Here is an 18,614-nt window from a genome sequence, read left to right as displayed (position 1 = left end):
TCCCAAATCTCCAGCTGCCCGTCTGAGTATGAGGTAGAACAGATGGTTGAGTCTGCAGAGCTGTTTACTCATACTATAGCCTGGGAATCAGAGGTCGACTCCAGCGCTTCTGTGAATCCAGACGAGGAAATGATCTGCACTGATGCCCAGAATCTTTATGAGTCGGATCCAGGACCAGACGCAGAAGGTTCTGACCATAATGTAGACCCTCATTCCCAAACTGTAACTCCTGTTGGTGGAGACAATGAGGAAGACGATGATAAGACTCAAATACCTGATTGGAGCGACAACTTTAGTTTTTTGTCAGGGCAGGAACAGGTTGGCTCTGAGGACGATGGGTGTGATAACGCACAGGGTGATGATGATGAGGTCGGAGATCCCACTTACTGTCAACCCACAGTCAGCCAAGAGATGAGGTCAGCAGAGGAGGTGGAGGAAGATGCTAGTGACGACGAGGTCAGGTTGCGCCTTCCTGGACAGAGACGTAGTACTGGAAGCATGTCAACAACTGCATCCTCAAACACAACTCTGCCTCTCACCACAAGTCGTGGTGGCTCTTCAGGTCGCATGGGTGCTAAGCCTTGCATAGCCTGGGCATTTTTTCAGATCGATAAAGATGACCCAACTCGTGTTATCTGTAACATTTGTCAGCAAAAGCTAAGTAGAGGCCAAAAAATACATAGTTTGAGTACTTCATGCATGAACCGGCACATGGACATGAAGCATAAGTTGCAGTGGGAAGCTCAGTGTGCTACAATGCGGTCTAGCCGGCCGGGCCAACCACCGTCTGCCATATCTTGTGCATCCGCGGCCTCTTCATCCTCTGTGACTGGGGGGACAGCAGTCACACCTGTTTTGGGGCGCAGACCTGCCACCTCTTTACCCGCAACAGCCAGCGTGATTGGCAGGTCATCATTTTCTTTGGAGGTGGTAACACCAGCTGGTGTTGAGCGCTGTCCGACATCGATAGCACCACCTTTGGATCAAGGCAACCTAACATGTCCGCCTGCATCTTCCTCACAGACCGGCAGTTTGCCGGGGACACCCTTATCAACCCCGTCTAAGCACAATAGCCAGCCCTCGGTCCCTCAGATGTGGACAAGTAAAAGACCATTTCCTCCTAGCCATGAGAAAGCTAAGAGGTTGAATTTCACCATCTGCAAGCTCTTGGCTACAGAAATGCTGCCTTTCCGCCTGGTGGACACAGAGGATTTTCGAGACCTTATGTCCGTCGCAGTGCCCCAGTACCAGATGCCCAGTCGGCACTACTTCTCAAAGAAAGGTGTGCCTGCGCTCCACCAGCATGTCGCACACAACATCACCGCTTCTTTGAGAAACTCTGTGTGTGACAGGGTGCATTTCACCACAGACACTTGGACGAGTAGGCATGGACAGGGGCGTTACATGTCGCTGACTGGGCACTGGGTAACTATGGTGACAGCAGGACAAGGGGCTGCTGTCCAAGTCTTGCCGTCCCCATGAGTTGTGCGTCAATCCTCTTTATGTCATTTTTCCTCCACTGCTTCTGCCTCCTCAACCTCCTCTCGGTCTTCCACCTGCACCCAAAGCCTGTCTGGTCATGCCACAAGCTTTCTAACTGCGCAGAAGGGATCCTGCACACCTCCTTACTATGCTGGCAGTAGGGCTCAACGTCATCAGGCGGTTTTTACATTGAAATGTCTGGGAAATGTGAGTCACACAGCTGAGGAGTTGTGGTCAGCTCTGGAGAACCAATTTCATGAATGGTTGTCTCCACTGGACCTGAAACCAGGTAAGGCCGTGTGCGACAATGCTGCAAACCAGGGTGCGGCCCTTCGCCGGGGCAATGTCACACACGTGCCTTGTATGGCTCACGTGTTGAACCTGGTTGTCCAGCAATTTTTAGCCCACTATCCCAGACTAGATGGCCTTCTGCAGAGGGCACGGTCGCTGTGTGCTCACTTCCGCCGTTCGCATCCCGCAGCTCAGCGACTTACATCTCTACAGAAGTCGTTGGGCCTGCCACTTCACCGGCTAAAATGCGATGTGCCTACCCGGTGGAATTCAACTCTGCACTTGTTGCAGCGACTGTGGCAGCACCGACAAGCCCTGGTGCAATACGTTCTGACGTATAGCCTGGGCCAACGAGATTCAGAGGTGGGGCAAATCACGCTGGAGGAGTGGTCTCAGATCAGGGACCTATGCACCCTTCTGCACAGTTTTGAAATGGCGACGAAGATGTTTAGTGCTGACGATGCCATTATCAGCATGACTATTCCGGTGATTTACATGCTGGAGCACATGTTAAACAGAATTCGGAGTCAGGTGGTGGCACAAGAGGAGGTGGAGGAAGTAGAGGAGGAGGAGTTGTATGCGGAAGGGCTAACATCTGCAAGGTCCAGACGGTCGGCAGCACCAGGGCGGCAGGCATGTGAGGGTGGGGGAGATGATTTTACCAGGGCGCATGGTAGCAGCCAAACTAGTGAAGAAGGTGCAGGAGCCCAGGAAGAAGTGGAGGACGAACTGATGGAAGACTCATCAGATGAGGGAGACCTTGATCACATTTCTGTTGTGCGAGGTTGGGGGGAGAGGACAGAGGAAGGAAGCATGATTGTTACCTCGCCACCAACACAACAGGGACTTGGTGCTCCTGGATGCGCAACACACATGAGTGCCTTCTTGCTGCACTACCTGCAACATGACCCTCGAATTGTGAGAATTAGAAATAATCCTGACTACTGGGTTGCCACACTGTTAGATCCCCGGTACAAAAGTAAATTTGCAGAAATTATTCCTGCCATAGAAAGGGATGCACGCATGCAGGAGTATCAGCAGAGACTGTTGCAGAATCTTACATGTGCTTTTCCACAAAATACCAGTGGTGCACGTAGTGAATCTCACAGTTCCAACTTGCCAACCGTGGTCTGTATGGAATTGTTCAATAAAGGGCCCAAAATTAAGATAACATAGATGGGAGAGGTCTCTATGAATAGGAATTCCTAAGTATTTGATACCCTGTGAGGGCCAGGCAAAGGGAAAGTTGGACTGGATGGAATCCTATATGGATTTAGGGAGGGAGACATCGAGGGCCTCAGACTTCGCTGCATTGATTTTAAAATTTTACCATGTAACAAAGTGATCTATTTCAGCCATAACAGCAGGGATGGATATATGTGATTGAGTGATATATACTAGGACATCATCAGCAAATAGAGAGCACTTGTACTCGGTGCCTCCCACCTCAATCCACCTAATATTGGGGTTATGGCGAATTGATGAGAGCAGGTGCTCCGTCACTAGGATGTATAAGAGAGGGGACAGAGGACATCCCTGCCTTGTCCCATTGGTGATTGTGAAAGGTGATGAAAATGTTCTGACGCACCCCCTGGGCCTTGGGACACCCGGAGCCGGACCCTTTTTGGTGGATGCTGGTGGTTGTAGTCTTCGTGGCGGCGATCCGGTTCCGTGGCTCAGGGCGGTCAAACCAGTGGCGGAACTATTTATGTGGTTTTGATGTTTAAATGTCCGACTACGCCACCCGTGGATTGCGGTCAGAGTGAACCGCCGCTACAGGGCAGACCGCTAAGGCTGGTGTTGTGGGTGCAGCAGAGCGTAGCATAACTCCCCACGGGAGGAGTATAGCCTCAGGGCAGTGTATGCGGAGGATGGGGGTGATGGTGCAGGGCAGCAGCAGTAACGACACGGAGTCAGTGATGCAGTTCAGGGCCTTTACTCACAGTTCTTATTATCCAGACCACGTCTGCAGGTAACGGCTGCCCACGTCGTACTGTGCTCACCAGGTGAGGGGCTCAGACAACTCCCAGATAACTTTGGAGCGCTTCACAGGACCCCCTTTGTGTGTCCTTTGTCTGGCCTTTCTTACCAACACTTCTGTCCGGCTGCCTCGGGCCTCCTCTTGGTAAACTTGGCGCCAGTTTCCCTGACCCTATGTGGTGCCTTCCTAGCGGGTGGAGCAAGGGGCTGCGCCACATAAAATGTCAGAGCCTCCGGTTTCTAGCTGAGGGTCGTTTTCTGCCTCCACTAGTTCGGGGACCGGTCTCCCCCTTTGGCCTGACCCCTCCACGCAGGTGGATTCGGGTGTGCGGTGGCGACTCGCCCGTCCGCACCCCTGGGATCCCTTCATTCCTCGTTCCTGGAGCCTTCTCCGCTCCTCTTCCTTCCTTCTCCCTCTTGCAGGCCTGGGCCTCTGTTACTAGGCCCGCCTCCGGAGCAGAGCTCATGCAGAGCCCCTGCTCCCTGCCACTTCTGCTCAGACTTCTCTGCACTGAACTAAGATGGTGCCCACCTTTTATACTCCCTTCTCAATGCACCCAGGAACTGCTTCCTCCCTTCTCCTGCACTGCAGGGTTCCCCTTCCTCAGTGTTCCCTCCCCCCACTCCAGCCAGGGACAGGGACTGTCGTGCCCATCTCAGGGGCATATTGGTCGCCCTGCCCCACGGCAATGTGGTGTAATGCATGCAGGTGTCGGGTCCTGATCCACACTCCATCCTTATCTGAGAGTGAGATATCACACCTCTGGGTGAGGTGCAATACGTCTGTAGCAACCGAGCCCTCGGTGCTACAGTTCCATTTATCTTCAGCCTAGGTGACGTATTGTGATACAGGGCCGTGATTTTGGCTATAAAAGGGTCCCCTAGACCCCTACCCCAAGCTTTTTAAGAGAATCATATATGGCGTGCCAGGAGACTCTATGGAATGCTTTCTCAGCATCCAACGAGAGTATCTACTTACAAATTTTTAACTGCATCTAGCCCAGGAAATACTTTGTGCCTAGTAGCAGTGTCTGCTAGTCAGCGGATTATCCCGGCTGTTAAGCAAGCTACACCACCTGTAGTTTGGACACTTAATTTTTTCAAAGGAAATGCTTCGGGACCACGGGATACTTAGTGAAGAGCATCAGGAGGCACCCCAAGGCATAGGGGCTGGGACTGGCACTAGGATGCCTTGCGGTGGACAGCCGAGCTCGATCCTTATAAAAGCTTTTTAACTGCAGCAGCTTTAGTGGACGCTACTGGAGCTGGAATTACGCGGCTGCTGGCATGAGACTTGCCCTCCAATAGATCCTTGTAAATGGATTTAAAGTGTATTCATTCAAATTAGAGGGACAATTTAAATTAAAAAGCTTAGAGCTGCCTCCACCACAGGGGGGCTCTCTCGACCCACCAGCGGACAGGCACCAGTATTGGGAGAGGGGGGCTGGCCGTCAGGGTTCACCGCGGCTCTGGCACAAACCCGGCGACACGGAGGTGGCACGGGCAGGAGCGGACTGGCCGTCTCGGCTTCTCACTTTTTGGATTTTAGAAGGGCATGACATGCCTATATCTGTGTCTCCCCCTCCTTTTACTCCTCCACCTCTTTTCTTTTCGCATGACTATATGTACTTGTCACTTTTCCATGTGTTAGTTGTGTCTTCTGAGCAGTTTGTCAGCTTTTGGACACCTTTGAAGGTGTTTTCTATGTGTTTCTATGTGTTTTTGTTTGCCTGCCATTGGTTTTAACGCTGCTCGAAGGTGTTCGACGAACAGTTCGACGAACAGTTCGGCGAACACACGGGTGTTCGACGAACCGAACTCGAACACTACGGGGGTGGCTCAACACTACTGGTCAGCTCATGTGTTCTAGAGCTGACCATTCTCCGGCACATCTTCTCCTTGTAAAGAAACAGCCTGCTTTTCTCCTTCCACAGTTGCTTGGTCTCCTCCGGAGCGTCTGGATCAAGGTGGGCATCAGCCTGTGTCAGCATTTCCTTCACCAGACGGACTGCGGGATCACTGTCTTGTGTCTCCGCCCAGTTGTAGTGGGGTAAGGGGTTGAACGTAGCAGAGCGCCTGTCCCTCACACGGTGGGAATACAGGGTAATCCCATGGCGGTGGAACGCAGGGAGTTTGATTTCTTCCTGTGCTTCTGGATCTTCCCCTACGTCCGGTAGGTTTGGCATTCTCGACAGGGCATCTGCGTTGGCATTTGAGCGTCCCGCTCGGTATTTGATGGTGAATTCATAGTTGGACAGGCGGGCCATCCATCTCTGCTCCAGGGCACCAAGTCTTGCAGTGTCCAGGTGTGTCAACGGGTTGTTATCCGTGTACACGGTGAACTTGGAAGAGGCAAGGTAAGCTTGAAACGTTCGGTCACTGCTCACACCACGGCCAGCAACTCTAGCTTAAATGAGCTATAATTCTCAGGGTTTCTCTCTGTGGGCCGTAGTTTTCGGCTGGCGTAAGCAATTACCCATTCTTTCCCCTGCTGGATCTGGGACAGTACGGCTCCTAGCCCGATGTTGCTCACGTCTGTGTGGAGGATAAAGGGCTGGCTGTAGTCAGGGTACGCCAGGATTTCATCCCCCGTGAGGGCCATCTTCAGCTGGCGGAAGGACTCTTCTTCCAGCTTTTCCCATCTGAAGGGTGGCTTCTGGTTTTTGGCCTTCCTGAATTGGCCTATCAGGAGGTCCTGCATAGGAGCTGCCATTTTGGTGAAACCGGGAATGAATCTTCGGTAGTATCCTACCAACCTGAGAAACTGCCGCACTTCCTTTATGCTGGAGGGTCTTGGCCAGTCTTTAATCACGGTGATCTTATCGGGGTCGGGAGCCACTCCGTCAGCACTCACCACGTGTCCCAGGTACTGCACCTTTGGTTTCAGCAGGTGACACTTGGAGGGTTCACCTTGAGGCCGTAGCTTGCCAGGGCGTCAAACACTTCTGCCCGGTGTTTCAGATGGTCCTCGTAGGTTTTGGAATAGACGATGACATCGTCCAGGTATAACAGGACCGTCTCGAAATTCCGGTGTCCCAGACAGCATTCCATCAACCATTGGAAGGTTCCTGGTGCGTTGCAGAGCCCGAACGGCATACAGTTGAATTTGCTGAGGCCCATCGGGGTGGTGAATGCAGTCTTCTCCTTGTCTGCCTCTGCTACAGGAACCTGCCAGTACCCGCTAGTAAGATCCAAAGTGGAGAAGAAGTTAGCAGATTTTAATGCAGCTAAAGATTCTTCTATCCTAGGTAACGGGTACGCATCCTTGTGTGTGATACGGTTGACCTTTCTGTAGTCTACACACATTCTCATTGTGTTGTCCTTCTTTTTCACTAGAACTAGTGGAGCTGCCCAGGGGCTACAGCTGTCCCTGATTACCCCAGCCTCCTTCATGTCCCGCAACATCCCTTTTGCATGCTGATAGTGTGCAGGGGGTACAGGTCGGTATCTTTCCTTTATGGGCGGATGGTCTCCTGTGGGGATGTGATGTTCTACCCCCTTTACTCACCCGAAGTCTAGCGGGTGTTTACTAAAGACTCTTTCGTACTCCTGAACCACCCGGTAGACTCCCTGTTTTTGGTGTGAGGGAGTGGAGTCAGTACCCAAATGCAGTTGCTGACACCAGTCCTCCATTTGTTTCTTAGAGCCGTTACCTTCCTCTGGTTGAGATGGAGGCAAGGGTTCCACGGCCCTTACAGAATTTTGGTTTATGGTGAACAATTTGGCTAGCGTGGCATACCGGGGCAGATACACTTCCCTCTCCCCGATATTTATGATGCGGACGGGCACCCTCCCATGGCGTACATCGACCACCCCCCGTGCTGTCAAAATGGTGGGCCTACTGTCTGAGTAAACGGGTTCTACCATAGCTTGGTAGTCTCTACCTCTCAGACCAATAGCTGCCCGGCACCAGATCATCATCTCACTTTTCGGGGGCATGGCAATAGGGAACGGGTCACACATTCTCACGCTACCTATCTCACCACCGGATAGTTCCACTTGTTGCCGCTTCATCAGTGCCCGGATCTCTTTTTTGAGGACACGCCGCTGGCTGGAACTGGCGTTCTTGGCAACCTGCTGTAAAATGAGAATCACCTCTGCAAGACAATTTTCAATCACGTTAGTTCCCAAGGTTATTCTAGGGTGACTCTCATGACGGTCAATGTCCACAATAATCAGTCCTTGTGCCGCCAGTTCGACCTTACCGACCTTAATGGTCACCTCTTTGAACCCCACCTGCGGCATGGGATGACCATTGCTGGCGATGATACTCAGGTCATCATCTGGGTAGCGGGATATGTCCGAGTCATTCCAGTACCGCTTAAAGAGCACGTACGGGATGGTAGTCACTTGTGACCCAGTGTCCAGTAGGGCACTCATAAGAATGCCAGCCAGTACCACAGGCAAGACCGGACGTCCCCCTACGTATTTATCACGCCAGTTCGATGGGCCTGATGATCATATGCCTGGGGGTTGGCCCTCTACCCCAGGTTGTGCCCGTTTAAATGACAGTACCTTCCCATGTGTCCGGGTTGATTGCAGCGGCGGCAGATGGGTTGTCCGTCCTTGTTGTATCTGTCGCTGGGTCTTCCTCTGGACGTTGGGATCCTCCTCTGTCGGCGCCACGGGACGTCCTCCAGTCCGGATGCCAGCTGGATCTTCCCTGGAGGGGAAACCTGTAAAGACTGCACAGTTCTGGTTAGCGCGGCTACGCTTTTGGTTAACTCTTGGACCTGATGGTGCAGGTCTGTAGCCGGGTTGTTATCCAAAGCCTGCGCACCAGCTCCTACAGACTCTGTAGACAAGGGCGCCGCCTCCTGGTGATAGGTAATAGCAGGGCGCCGGTGGGTTACAGCGCTACCCTGTGTCGGTTCTCGGAGCACCCGGATGGCCCTGTCCTTGAACTTTGCAAAGTCTAAACCAGGGTTCTGCAAGGCCATTGCACGTAACTGGGTTCGGTGGGCGTTGGACAGCAGACCCTCAATGAATTGCTCAGTTAACAGTTCATCTGCATTCCGTACACTGTCAGGGTCTGCCTGTTTAATGGCTCCCAGGGCCTCTTGCAAATTCAAAGCATAGTCTCTTATACTGTCTTGGGCCTGCTGCTTGCAACAATAGAATTTCATTTTGATCTCTGCTGAGGTACGGGTATCAAAAGTGTCTCTCAGACGGGTTAAGATTTCTTTTACAGTCTCCTTGTCCCGGACTGACCAGGACTTTACTTCACGTTGGGCTGCCCCGGTTAGCTGGCCTACCAATATGCTCACTTTTTGTCCCTCTATCAGGGGGTACACCTTAAACAGGCTGTACAGTCTCTCTTTAAAGTCGCTTAGGGTATGCGACTCCCCTGAGTACTGGGGCTGCCAGGCCACTCCGGGGTTATAGGGCATTGTAAATGGCATTACTGTGGCAGCGGCCGCGCTGGTGGTAGAGGGTCCCTCCGTATCCGTCATCTTCCTCCCCCCTAGTTAAGTGAGGCCTACCTTCTGTTGCTTCTTCTCCGTAGGCCGCGGCTCCGCAGACGATCGTCAGGGTGGAGGACCTTGCGTCGTTCTCTGGTGACGTCAGCGTCGCTCTCTCTCCCTTCCAGGACCTTGCGCAGCGTCGATGCGTGAGGCGGAGCTTCGGGTCTCGTGCGCTTTCGGCGTCCACGCCCCTCTTCTTCCCGCGCGGCATCCCGAAGATGGCGTCCGATGGCGGGAAAACAACTGCGGATGACGGGAAACTTTTGAAGATGGCGGGAAACTTTTGAAGATGGCGAGAAACGGCTCTGGATGGCGGGGACCTTCACCACGGCAGGTATGACAGTCTTTTGAAGGCACGCAGTACCCGGTGGTTGCGGGCACGAAATCCTACCAACTACGCCAAAGCTGACTCGCCCACTGGGCCTAGTGTGGACGTGTGTGGGATACCCGGAGCCGGGTCTCTGGGGGTTGTAGAATCCGTGGCGGTGACCCGGTCCCGTGGCTCAGGGTGGTCAGGCAGATGGCGGTATTTTGTGGGGGTTTTAAGTTAATTGTCCGACTACGCCACCCGTGGATTGCGGTCAGCGCGGACCGCCGCTGCAAGGCAGACCGCTGGGGCTGATGGTGTGTGCAGCTGAGGTAGTGTGACTCCCCACGGGAAGAGTGGAGCCCCAGGGCATTGTTGTTGATGGTGAGGGTGGTAGTGCACGGCAGTCCCAGCACTAGTAGTGCTGGTGCGGCGATGAAGCACAAACGACTCAGAGTCTTTGCAGTGCAGTTCAGGGTCTTTACTGGTGATATTAAGGCAGACCCTCCCGGGCGTACTGGCTAGCATAAGGGGCCTGGTCAGTCTGCGAGCAAACAGGAGCTCCCCTGGCCAGGTGGAGTTGTAGGCCTCCCCGTCTATCTGCACTCTTTCTGGCTACCTTGCTGTAAGCGGTTAGAAGTAGCCCACATCCCTGAGTATACCGTGTGGTGCTCACCCATATGGCTGGTGACTTGGGGCCTTCTGTTCACCTCCGCTCCTGGATGGCGGTGCTGGTCCCGTCCCTGTGACTGAGCCTCCGGGCTTCTATGGCCAGAGGACCTGGAATCCCCTGCCGGCTGGTTTCTGCTGCTGGGTGAATATCAGTCCCCACAGCCTCGGACTCCGGTGTCCGGTTATCAGATTCTTCTGCCAGGGCGAGCTATATCTCTGCTTAGCTTCCAGCCCCTGGTCTTCTGCTCCTAGCTCCTACAGAGCTCCTGCTGTAACTCTCCCTGTGTCTGGAACTGTCTCCAGGCTCAGACTGAACTCCCTAATCCCGCCCCAGACCCAGTTTATAAGGGCAGATTCCTCCCCTCCCAGGTCTGGGCAGGAAGTGTTGCATGCTTAGGGCTCCTGACCAGAGAAACCTCCCACTTGCTCTCAGACATAATATTTCTATTACTGTGGCAATCAGACCCCTGGGGTGCCACAATTGCAAAGGTTAATCAGCTCAGTTGATTTCCTGGAGCTCTCCATCCTGAATGGTCTCAGCTGTTATGTGCTTGCCACACCCCTCTGGTACATACTGTATGCTCACTACTGGCACTTGGGAGTTGCTAGTGACTGTTTTCCACTATCTGGTTTGAAGTTGAAGGAGAAGTTCAGTGTTTGGCGTAGGCAGTTGGATAGTTTTTCAGGAGTTTTCTGTGTGGAGTTGGTTTGCATGTTTATCCTTATCCTCTCCCATTTGGTTTGTGCCTCCTATTTCTCCCCTTTTTCCCACTCTGTTGTTTTGTGAATGTATTTGTATGATTGTAGTTTTCTTTTATCCCTGTCTGTTTACCCCTGTCTGCCTGTTTAATGTTTTCCAGTACACTTCAGCCTCACACCTCCCTGAGTGGGGGAAGGAACAGATAAGGGTTAAGATAGGAGCATAGTAAGATACCAGACCCCTGCCTGCGTCTCCACCATTCAGGGTAATCCGGGGGACAGGGATAGCCCAGGGTGCCTCTAGTTCAAGGGATCTGATAGGTGCCCACAGTCCCTTGTCAATACGTGACACTGCATCCTGCAAAAGTGATACAGTATTAGCTGATATTTTGCCAAATTATAGAAATTTGCAAATGTTTTCACTGACATTGTTAAGGATAGCACAGAAAGTTATATCAAATTTTCCTGAAGTCACAGAAAAAGAAACATACTGATATAAGAGCAGTTTCAAACATTAGTAATGTGCATTTATGTATACATCAGAGTGTAAATTTATATTTTTCTTTTGTAACAGCTAGCTCAAGAAGACTCAATAAGGAATATAACTTACTGGACTTTATACAATTACTACAATTCAAGTACCTTCATGAACGGAACTGACACCACACCGCCACCACTACCTCCCGCTGATGTCCCCAGAGGTCCCTGCTGGGAAACTAATGTTGGAGTTGTAAGAACAGATACTACGTCATCCAATATATATAACTAGATTCTGTTTATATGGAAGTAAACCAGTTATCATTTCTTGGCCTTTCATACAATACGATTTAAAATGAAAAATGGACCGAACGCAAATTTATCATTCAGAAGTGGGGATGCACTTTAACCCTCCATACACCTTCGATGGTTGTTGGACAAATAATATTTTGGTCCGATCTCTCGGCTGGCAGCTGTTTTGGTCGTCTCTCCCAAACACACTGCTGAGTGTGGCTCGCCCCCAGGGCCGTGGGGTACTCGGCAACCGGGCCTCTGATTGCCGGGGGGTATATCACGGTGGCTGGCCCGGTCCGTGACCCAGGGTGGTCAGTGAAAAAGGGGAACTTCTCTTATATGGGATTTGGGGATTCTTTGTGACGCCACCTGTGGTATCTGGTGATAGCCACCAGCGCTGCAGCTGTCCTCTGAGGCAGGTGACAAGGCAGCTAAAGATGGTACAGCTCCCCACAGGTGGAGCGGGCCTCAGGGCAGTGTAGATAGATAGAAAAATGGTGGTATGGTGTGCTGGGCATTGTAGTGTGGTGAGGATCAGTGAAGCCGGTGAAGAAACAGACAGAGGCCGTTCAATGCAGTCGTCCAAGGTTTTACTTACAGTCCTTAGGCAAGTCTCAAATGCACTTGGCAGGTGAAGGCCTCCCTCGTCACACTGCGTTCACCGGGCAGGGGTTCAGTCCTTTCTCAGCAAATTTAGGAATGCTTAGCGGAACCCCACTTTCATATGTACATATCTTGACCTTTTCCACACTCGGTCCTTCTCACCGCTGCCCTACGCTGCTCACTCTCATTCCCGCTCGGGTATGCTGAAGTCCTTCCTGTACGTCGGATCCGGGACCAACCTGACCCCTAGGGTTTTGAGTGTAGCAACCGATCCCTCCTGATCACCTGGCAGGAGCGGGGCATACTGGTATCGTCCTGCACGCGCCGTACCCCCTGGGATCCTTTAAGTAGAATGGAGCCTGCTCCCTGCTCCCCTCCGGGGCCTCTATCCTGGGCCCTAACTTGTGGAGCAGAGCTCTGACTGAGCCTCTGCTCCCTGCCTGTACTCCACTGAACTCGACTGAACTCCTAATATGGCTTCCTATTACATACTGACTGTATAAGTGCTACATGTAACTGTTTCCTCCACCCACACCCACTATTGGTTCCCCCTACCTTTGGGTTCCCCCCCTACTCCAGCCAGGGCCAGGGCTCAGCAGAAAACTACATTGCGTCTTGCCCCTTCGGCTGGCCTGGAGCAGTGTTGTGTTGGATGTAGGTGGTTGGGGTTCCGTGCAGCACTCCCTCCTTACCTGAGAGAAGGGAGACACCACACCTCGGGGTGAGGTGCAGTATCTCTGTGGCGACTGAACCCTCAGGGGCGCCACAAGTGCTACTGTGATGTCTATGAGGGAGCCGTTGCCAGACATCACTGGCGGCGGCTTATTTTAGAGAGAACAAAAGGATAGGCAGTCTGAAACTGGATATGCAAAATCCTAAATTCCCCCGACAATCATCTATCAGGGGCCCCCATACACATTAGACTGTCGATATTGGTGGCTTTGGCCAACGATAGGCTAAATTGTATGGAGAGCAGTATAGAGCAAGAAAAAAAGCACAAACTTTCAAACAATGAACATCTTGGTACATGAGAATAGCCTGGGCTTTAAAGATTTTCACATTGTTACTAAATAATGAGAATATACAGTAAAAAAAACAGTACTTGTAATTAGGAAACCGTGTTGCTGATGTTACAAAGCAGGAGAGCACAACACAATGATAAAGTAGAGCTCAAACCAAAATAGCAGAAATCCATATTTCTTTATGGCAGACAGGTTATGTTTGGAGCAAGCTCTTAACAAAGATTGTGCCTTTGATTAGAATCTTGCTACTCCAAACACTGTCTGCAATAATCAGGTAATAACAGATAAGTGAACTAACGCATTTCAAGTAATAAGCTCATAATCATAGCTTATGTCTATGTTTAAAGGAGTATTGTTCTTAGCTCAATAGGCTTAAAAGTGCACATAATGACACTTTCCAAAAAGAATAGTCAGTATCTCTACATTTATGTTTCCAGGTTTACAAATTTCAAGGCAATAATGTGGTTCTGGAGGTGAAAATTTTTGCTATTGTAAGAAAAAGTATGCCTGTAATGTTACATTCTCTTCTATGAAAACATTCATTAAATTTGTACCAATCAGTAATATTGTTAATGCCTATACATTATTTTAGCTGCTTAATCCAATTTTATCCATATCAGCCAATGTCTCATATTCTACTTGGTTTTTCATTGCTTGTATCCCAATTAGGAATTTGTAAGACTGACAGTATCTGACATTCTAGTGACTTATGTCACTATCCTAGTTGGGGATTTCCTCCGTGCCTGCTTTGTACGATTCATGAACTACTGTTGGTGCTGGGACTTGGAAGCTGGGTTTGTAAGTAATTTTACATATCTCAATATTCATATATATTTGTATTGTATTTTAGAATTTTATGCATTTGACTTTGGTGCTGATGATTTGTTTCTTGCTCATTGTACATTGCTTAATGAATTTTTGGAGAAAACCCACAAGAATGCCATTAACTAGGTACTGTATGTATTCATTACCAATGTTCTCATTTGTCAAAGTGCATCCACAAGCTAATGTAACAGAACAGTCTTTTCACTGTGCAACTGAATTATTGTACTTTATACAGAACACAGGCAGAAAGTAGAAAGAAAGAAACATAGTAAAGCACTCAATACTGTTACCAAAAGCAAAATATCTCGAGTAGAAATTTCCAAGATTAGAAATAAAACATGTACTACCTATCCATGAGATGCATCTGCTACCATGGTGATTTCACAGCGAGCATTGTTAGTTCAAACACCATGTTTTTGCGTTGTTTTTTTTCCTGGTGGTCACTGGTAATGTGTGGGAAGGGAGATATGTTTCACTGAGGTTATTAGCTTTGGTGATATGAACCTGGAAGTTTGCTCCAGCATGTTTTGTGCTGAGAGGAGTAAATCAGCCATGACAGGGCCGGGTTTATTGTGAACAGCTAACAAGTTGGGTGGGATGGCTGTTCACCATATCCCAGCTGATAGATTTAAACAAAAAGCATTTCTGTGACTACCTTGTTAAGCAGCCGAGTGAGCTGATTAACCACAGTTGGTGCTAAAAGTGCAGGCGAGATCCCCAGGAAGCAAGTGTGATGGCTGTGGAAAAACTACATGTCCTGGGTGAAGGATAAAACAGCAGTCAGACAAAATGGAGGAGCTGATCAAGCACCTGATCCAAGGCCAGCAACCACAGCAGAAAGCCTAGCAACAACAAGAGCTAGCACAAAAGGAAACTAATAAATTGTTGGTGCAGCAGCTCCAGCAACAGCAGCAGCAGGAGAAACAGGAAGTGCTTGCGCAGCAGATGGGACTCCTAGCAGATGCAGTCCATGGCAGGGTGACCACCCCATCTCCAAGTCCAGATGATGACTCTCACGTCTGGAAGGTGGTAAGACGTGCCCTGCAAAAGTTGACCGAGGGGGATGTTGTTGAGGAATTTTTGTGGGTATTCGAAAGGGTCGCAGAGCAGGAGAAGCTGCCGCCGGAGCAGCGGGCGGCGATGCTGGCACCCTGTGTAACTGGCGAGTAGTGTTGAGCCACCCCCGTAGTGTTCGAGTTCGGTTCGGTTCGTCGAATACCCGTGTGTTCGCCGAACTGTTCGTCGAACTGTTCGTCGAACACCTTCGAACACCGTTAAAACCAATGGCAGGCAAACAAAAACACATAGAAACACATAGAAAACACCTTCAAAGGTGTCCAAAAGCTGACAAACTGCTCAGAAGACACAAGTAACACATGGAAAAGTAACAAGTACATATAGTCATGCGAAAAGAAAAGAGGTGGAGGAGTAAAAGGAGGGGGAGACACAGATATAGGCATGTCATGCCCTTCTACAATCCAAAAAGTGAGAAGCCGAGACGGCCAGTCCGCTCCTGCCCGTGCCACCTCCGTGTCGCCGGGTTTGTGCCAGAGCCGCGGTGAACCCTGACGGCCAGCCCCCCTCTCCCAATACTGGTGCCTGTCCGCTGGTGGGTCGAGAGAGCCCCCCTGTGGTGGAGGCAGCTCTAAGCTTTTTAATTTAAATTGTCCCTCTAATTTGAATGAATACACTTTAAATCCATTTACAAGGATCTATTGGAGGGCAAGTCTCATGCCAGCAGCCGCGTAATTCCAGCTCCAGTAGCGTCCACTAAAGCTGCTGCAGTTAAAAAGCTTTTATAAGGATCGAGCTCGGCTGTCCACCGCAAGGCATCCTAGTGCCAGTCCCAGCCCCTATGCCTTGGGGTGCCTCCTGATGCTCTTCACTAAGTATCCCGTGGTCCCGAAGCATTTCCTTTGAAAAAATTAAGTGTCCAAACTACAGGTGGTGTAGCTTGCTTAACAGCCGGGATAATCCGCTGACTAGCAGACACTGCTACTAGGCACAAAGTATTTCCTGGGCTAGATGCAGTTAAAAATTTGTAAGTAGATACTCTCGTTGGATGCTGAGAAAGCATTCCATAGAGTCTCCTGGCACGCCATATATGATTCTCTTAAAAAGCTTGGGGTAGGGGTCTAGGGGACCCTTTTATAGCCAAAATCACGGCCCTGTATCACAATACGTCACCTAGGCTGAAGATAAATGGAACTGTAGCACCGAGGGCTCGGTTGCTACAGACGTATTGCACCTCACCCAGAGGTGTGATATCTCACTCTCAGATAAGGATGGAGTGTGGATCAGGACCCGACACCTGCATGCATTACACCACATTGCCGTGGGGCAGGGCGACCAATATGCCCCTGAGATGGGCACGACAGTCCCTGTCCCTGGCTGGAGTGGGGGGAGGGAACACTGAGGAAGGGGAACCCTGCAGTGCAGGAGCAGGGAGGAAGCAGTTCCTGGGTGCATTGAGAAGGGAGTATAAAAGGTGGGCACCATCTTAGTTCAGTGCAGAGAAGTCTGAGAAGAAGTGGCAGGGAGCAGGGGCTCTGCATGAGCTCTGCTCCGGAGGCGGGCCTAGTAACAGAGGCCCAGGCCTGCAAGAGGGAGAAGGAAGGAAGAGGAGCGGAGAAGGCTCCAGGAACGAGGAATGAAGGGATCCCAGGGGTGCGGACGGGCGAGTCGCCACCGCACGCCCGAATCCACCTGCGTGGAGGGGTCAGGCCAAAGGGGGAGACCGGTCCCCGAACTAGTGGAGGCAGGAAACGACCCTCAGCTAGAAACCGGAGGCTCTGACATTTTATGTGGCGCAGCCCCTTGCTCCACCCGCTAGGAAGGCACCACATAGGGTCAGGGAAACTGGCGCCAAGTTTACCAAGAGGAGGCCCGAGGCAGCCGGACAGAAGTGTTGGTAAGAAAGGCCAGACAAAGGACACACAAAGGGGGTCCTGTGAAGCGCTCCAAAGTTATCTGGGAGTTGTCTGAGCCCCTCACCTGGTGAGCACAGTACGACGTGGGCAGCCGTTACCTGCAGACGTGGTCTGGATAATAAGAACTGTGAGTAAAGGCCCTGAACTGCATCACTGACTCCGTGTCGTTACTGCTGCTGCCCTGCACCATCACCCCCATCCTCCGCATACACTGCCCTGAGGCTATACTCCTCCCGTGGGGAGTTATGCTACGCTCTGCTGCACCCACAACACCAGCCTTAGCGGTCTGCCCTGTAGCGGCGGTTCACTCTGACCGCAATCCACGGGTGGCGTAGTCGGACATTTAAACATCAAAACCACATAAATAGTTCCGCCACTGGTTTGACCGCCCTGAGCCACGGAACCGGATCGCCGCCACGAAGACTACAACCACCAGCATCCACCAAAAAGGGTCCGGCTCCGGGTGTCCCAAGGCCCAGGGGGTGCGTCAGAACATTTTCATCACCTTTCACAATCACCAATGGGACAAGGCAGGGATGTCCTCTGTCCCCTCTCTTATACATCCTAGTGACGGAGCACCTGCTCTCATCAATTCGCCATAACCCCAATATTAGGTGGATTGAGGTGGGAGGCACCGAGTACAAGTGCTCTCTATTTGCTGATGATGTCCTAGTATATATCACTCAATCACATATATCCATCCCTGCTGTTATGGCTGAAATAGATCACTTTGTTACATGGTAAAATTTTAAAATCAATGCAGCGAAGTCTGAGGCCCTCGATGTCTCCCTCCCTAAATCCATATAGGATTCCATCCAGTCCAACTTTCCCTTTGCCTGGCCCTCACAGGGTATCAAATACTTAGGAATTCCTATTCATAGAGACCTCTCCCATCTATGTTATCTTAATTTTGGGCCCTTTATTGAACAATTCCATACAGACCACGGTTGGCAAGTTGGAACTGTGAGATTCACTATGTGCACCACTGGTATTTTGTGGAAAAGCACATGTAAGATTCTGCAACAGTCTCTGCTGATACTCCTGCATGCGTGCATCCCTTTCTATGGCAGGAATAATTTCTGCAAATTTACTTTTGTACCGGGGATCTAACAGTGTGGCAACCCAGTAGTCAGGATTATTTCTAATTCTCACAATTCGAGGGTCATGTTGCAGGTAGTGCAGCAAGAAGGCACTCATGTGTGTTGCGCATCCAGGAGCACCAAGTCCCTGTTGTGTTGGTGGCGAGGTAACAATCATGCTTCCTTCCTCTGTCCTCTCCCCCCAACCTCGCACAACAGAAATGTGATCAAGGTCTCCCTCATCTGATGAGTCTTCCATCAGTTCGTCCTCCACTTCTTCCTGGGCTCCTGCACCTTCCTCACTAGTTTGGCTGCTACCATGCGCCCTGGTAAAATCATCTCCCCCACCCTCACATGCCTGCCGCCCTGGTGCTGCCGACCGTCTGGACCTTGCAGATGTTAGCCCTTCCGCATACAACTCCTCCTCCTCTACTTCCTCCACCTCCTCTTGTGCCACCACCTGACTCCGAATTCTGTTTAACATGTGC

The 18,614-nt window shown here is 50.9% G+C and overlaps 1 protein-coding gene across 1 annotated transcript in view; it reads left to right on the top strand.

Moving 5' to 3' along the window:
* Positions 1-18,614, top strand: part of LOC141264640 (transmembrane channel-like protein 2) — a gene marked incomplete at its 5' end in the record, with an annotated part of 316,798 nt that overhangs the window by 258,270 nt on the left and 39,914 nt on the right. Inside the window, 2 exons of the mRNA XM_073676913.1 lie at positions 11,471-11,626; positions 13,962-14,090. Coding sequence (XP_073533014.1) covers positions 11,471-11,626; positions 13,962-14,090 — 285 coding nt within the window. The remainder of the gene's footprint in view (positions 1-11,470; positions 11,627-13,961; positions 14,091-18,614) is intronic.

The sequence above is a fragment of the Phyllobates terribilis genome, unplaced genomic scaffold, assembly GCF_046119375.1.
Source record: "Phyllobates terribilis strain yellow unplaced genomic scaffold, ASM4611937v1 Scaffold_4__5_contigs__length_816908805, whole genome shotgun sequence".
Classification (NCBI taxonomy): domain Eukaryota; kingdom Metazoa; phylum Chordata; class Amphibia; order Anura; family Dendrobatidae; genus Phyllobates; species Phyllobates terribilis.
The sequence above is the reverse complement of the archived record's forward strand: the minus strand, read 5'-3'. Positions and strand labels throughout refer to the sequence as shown.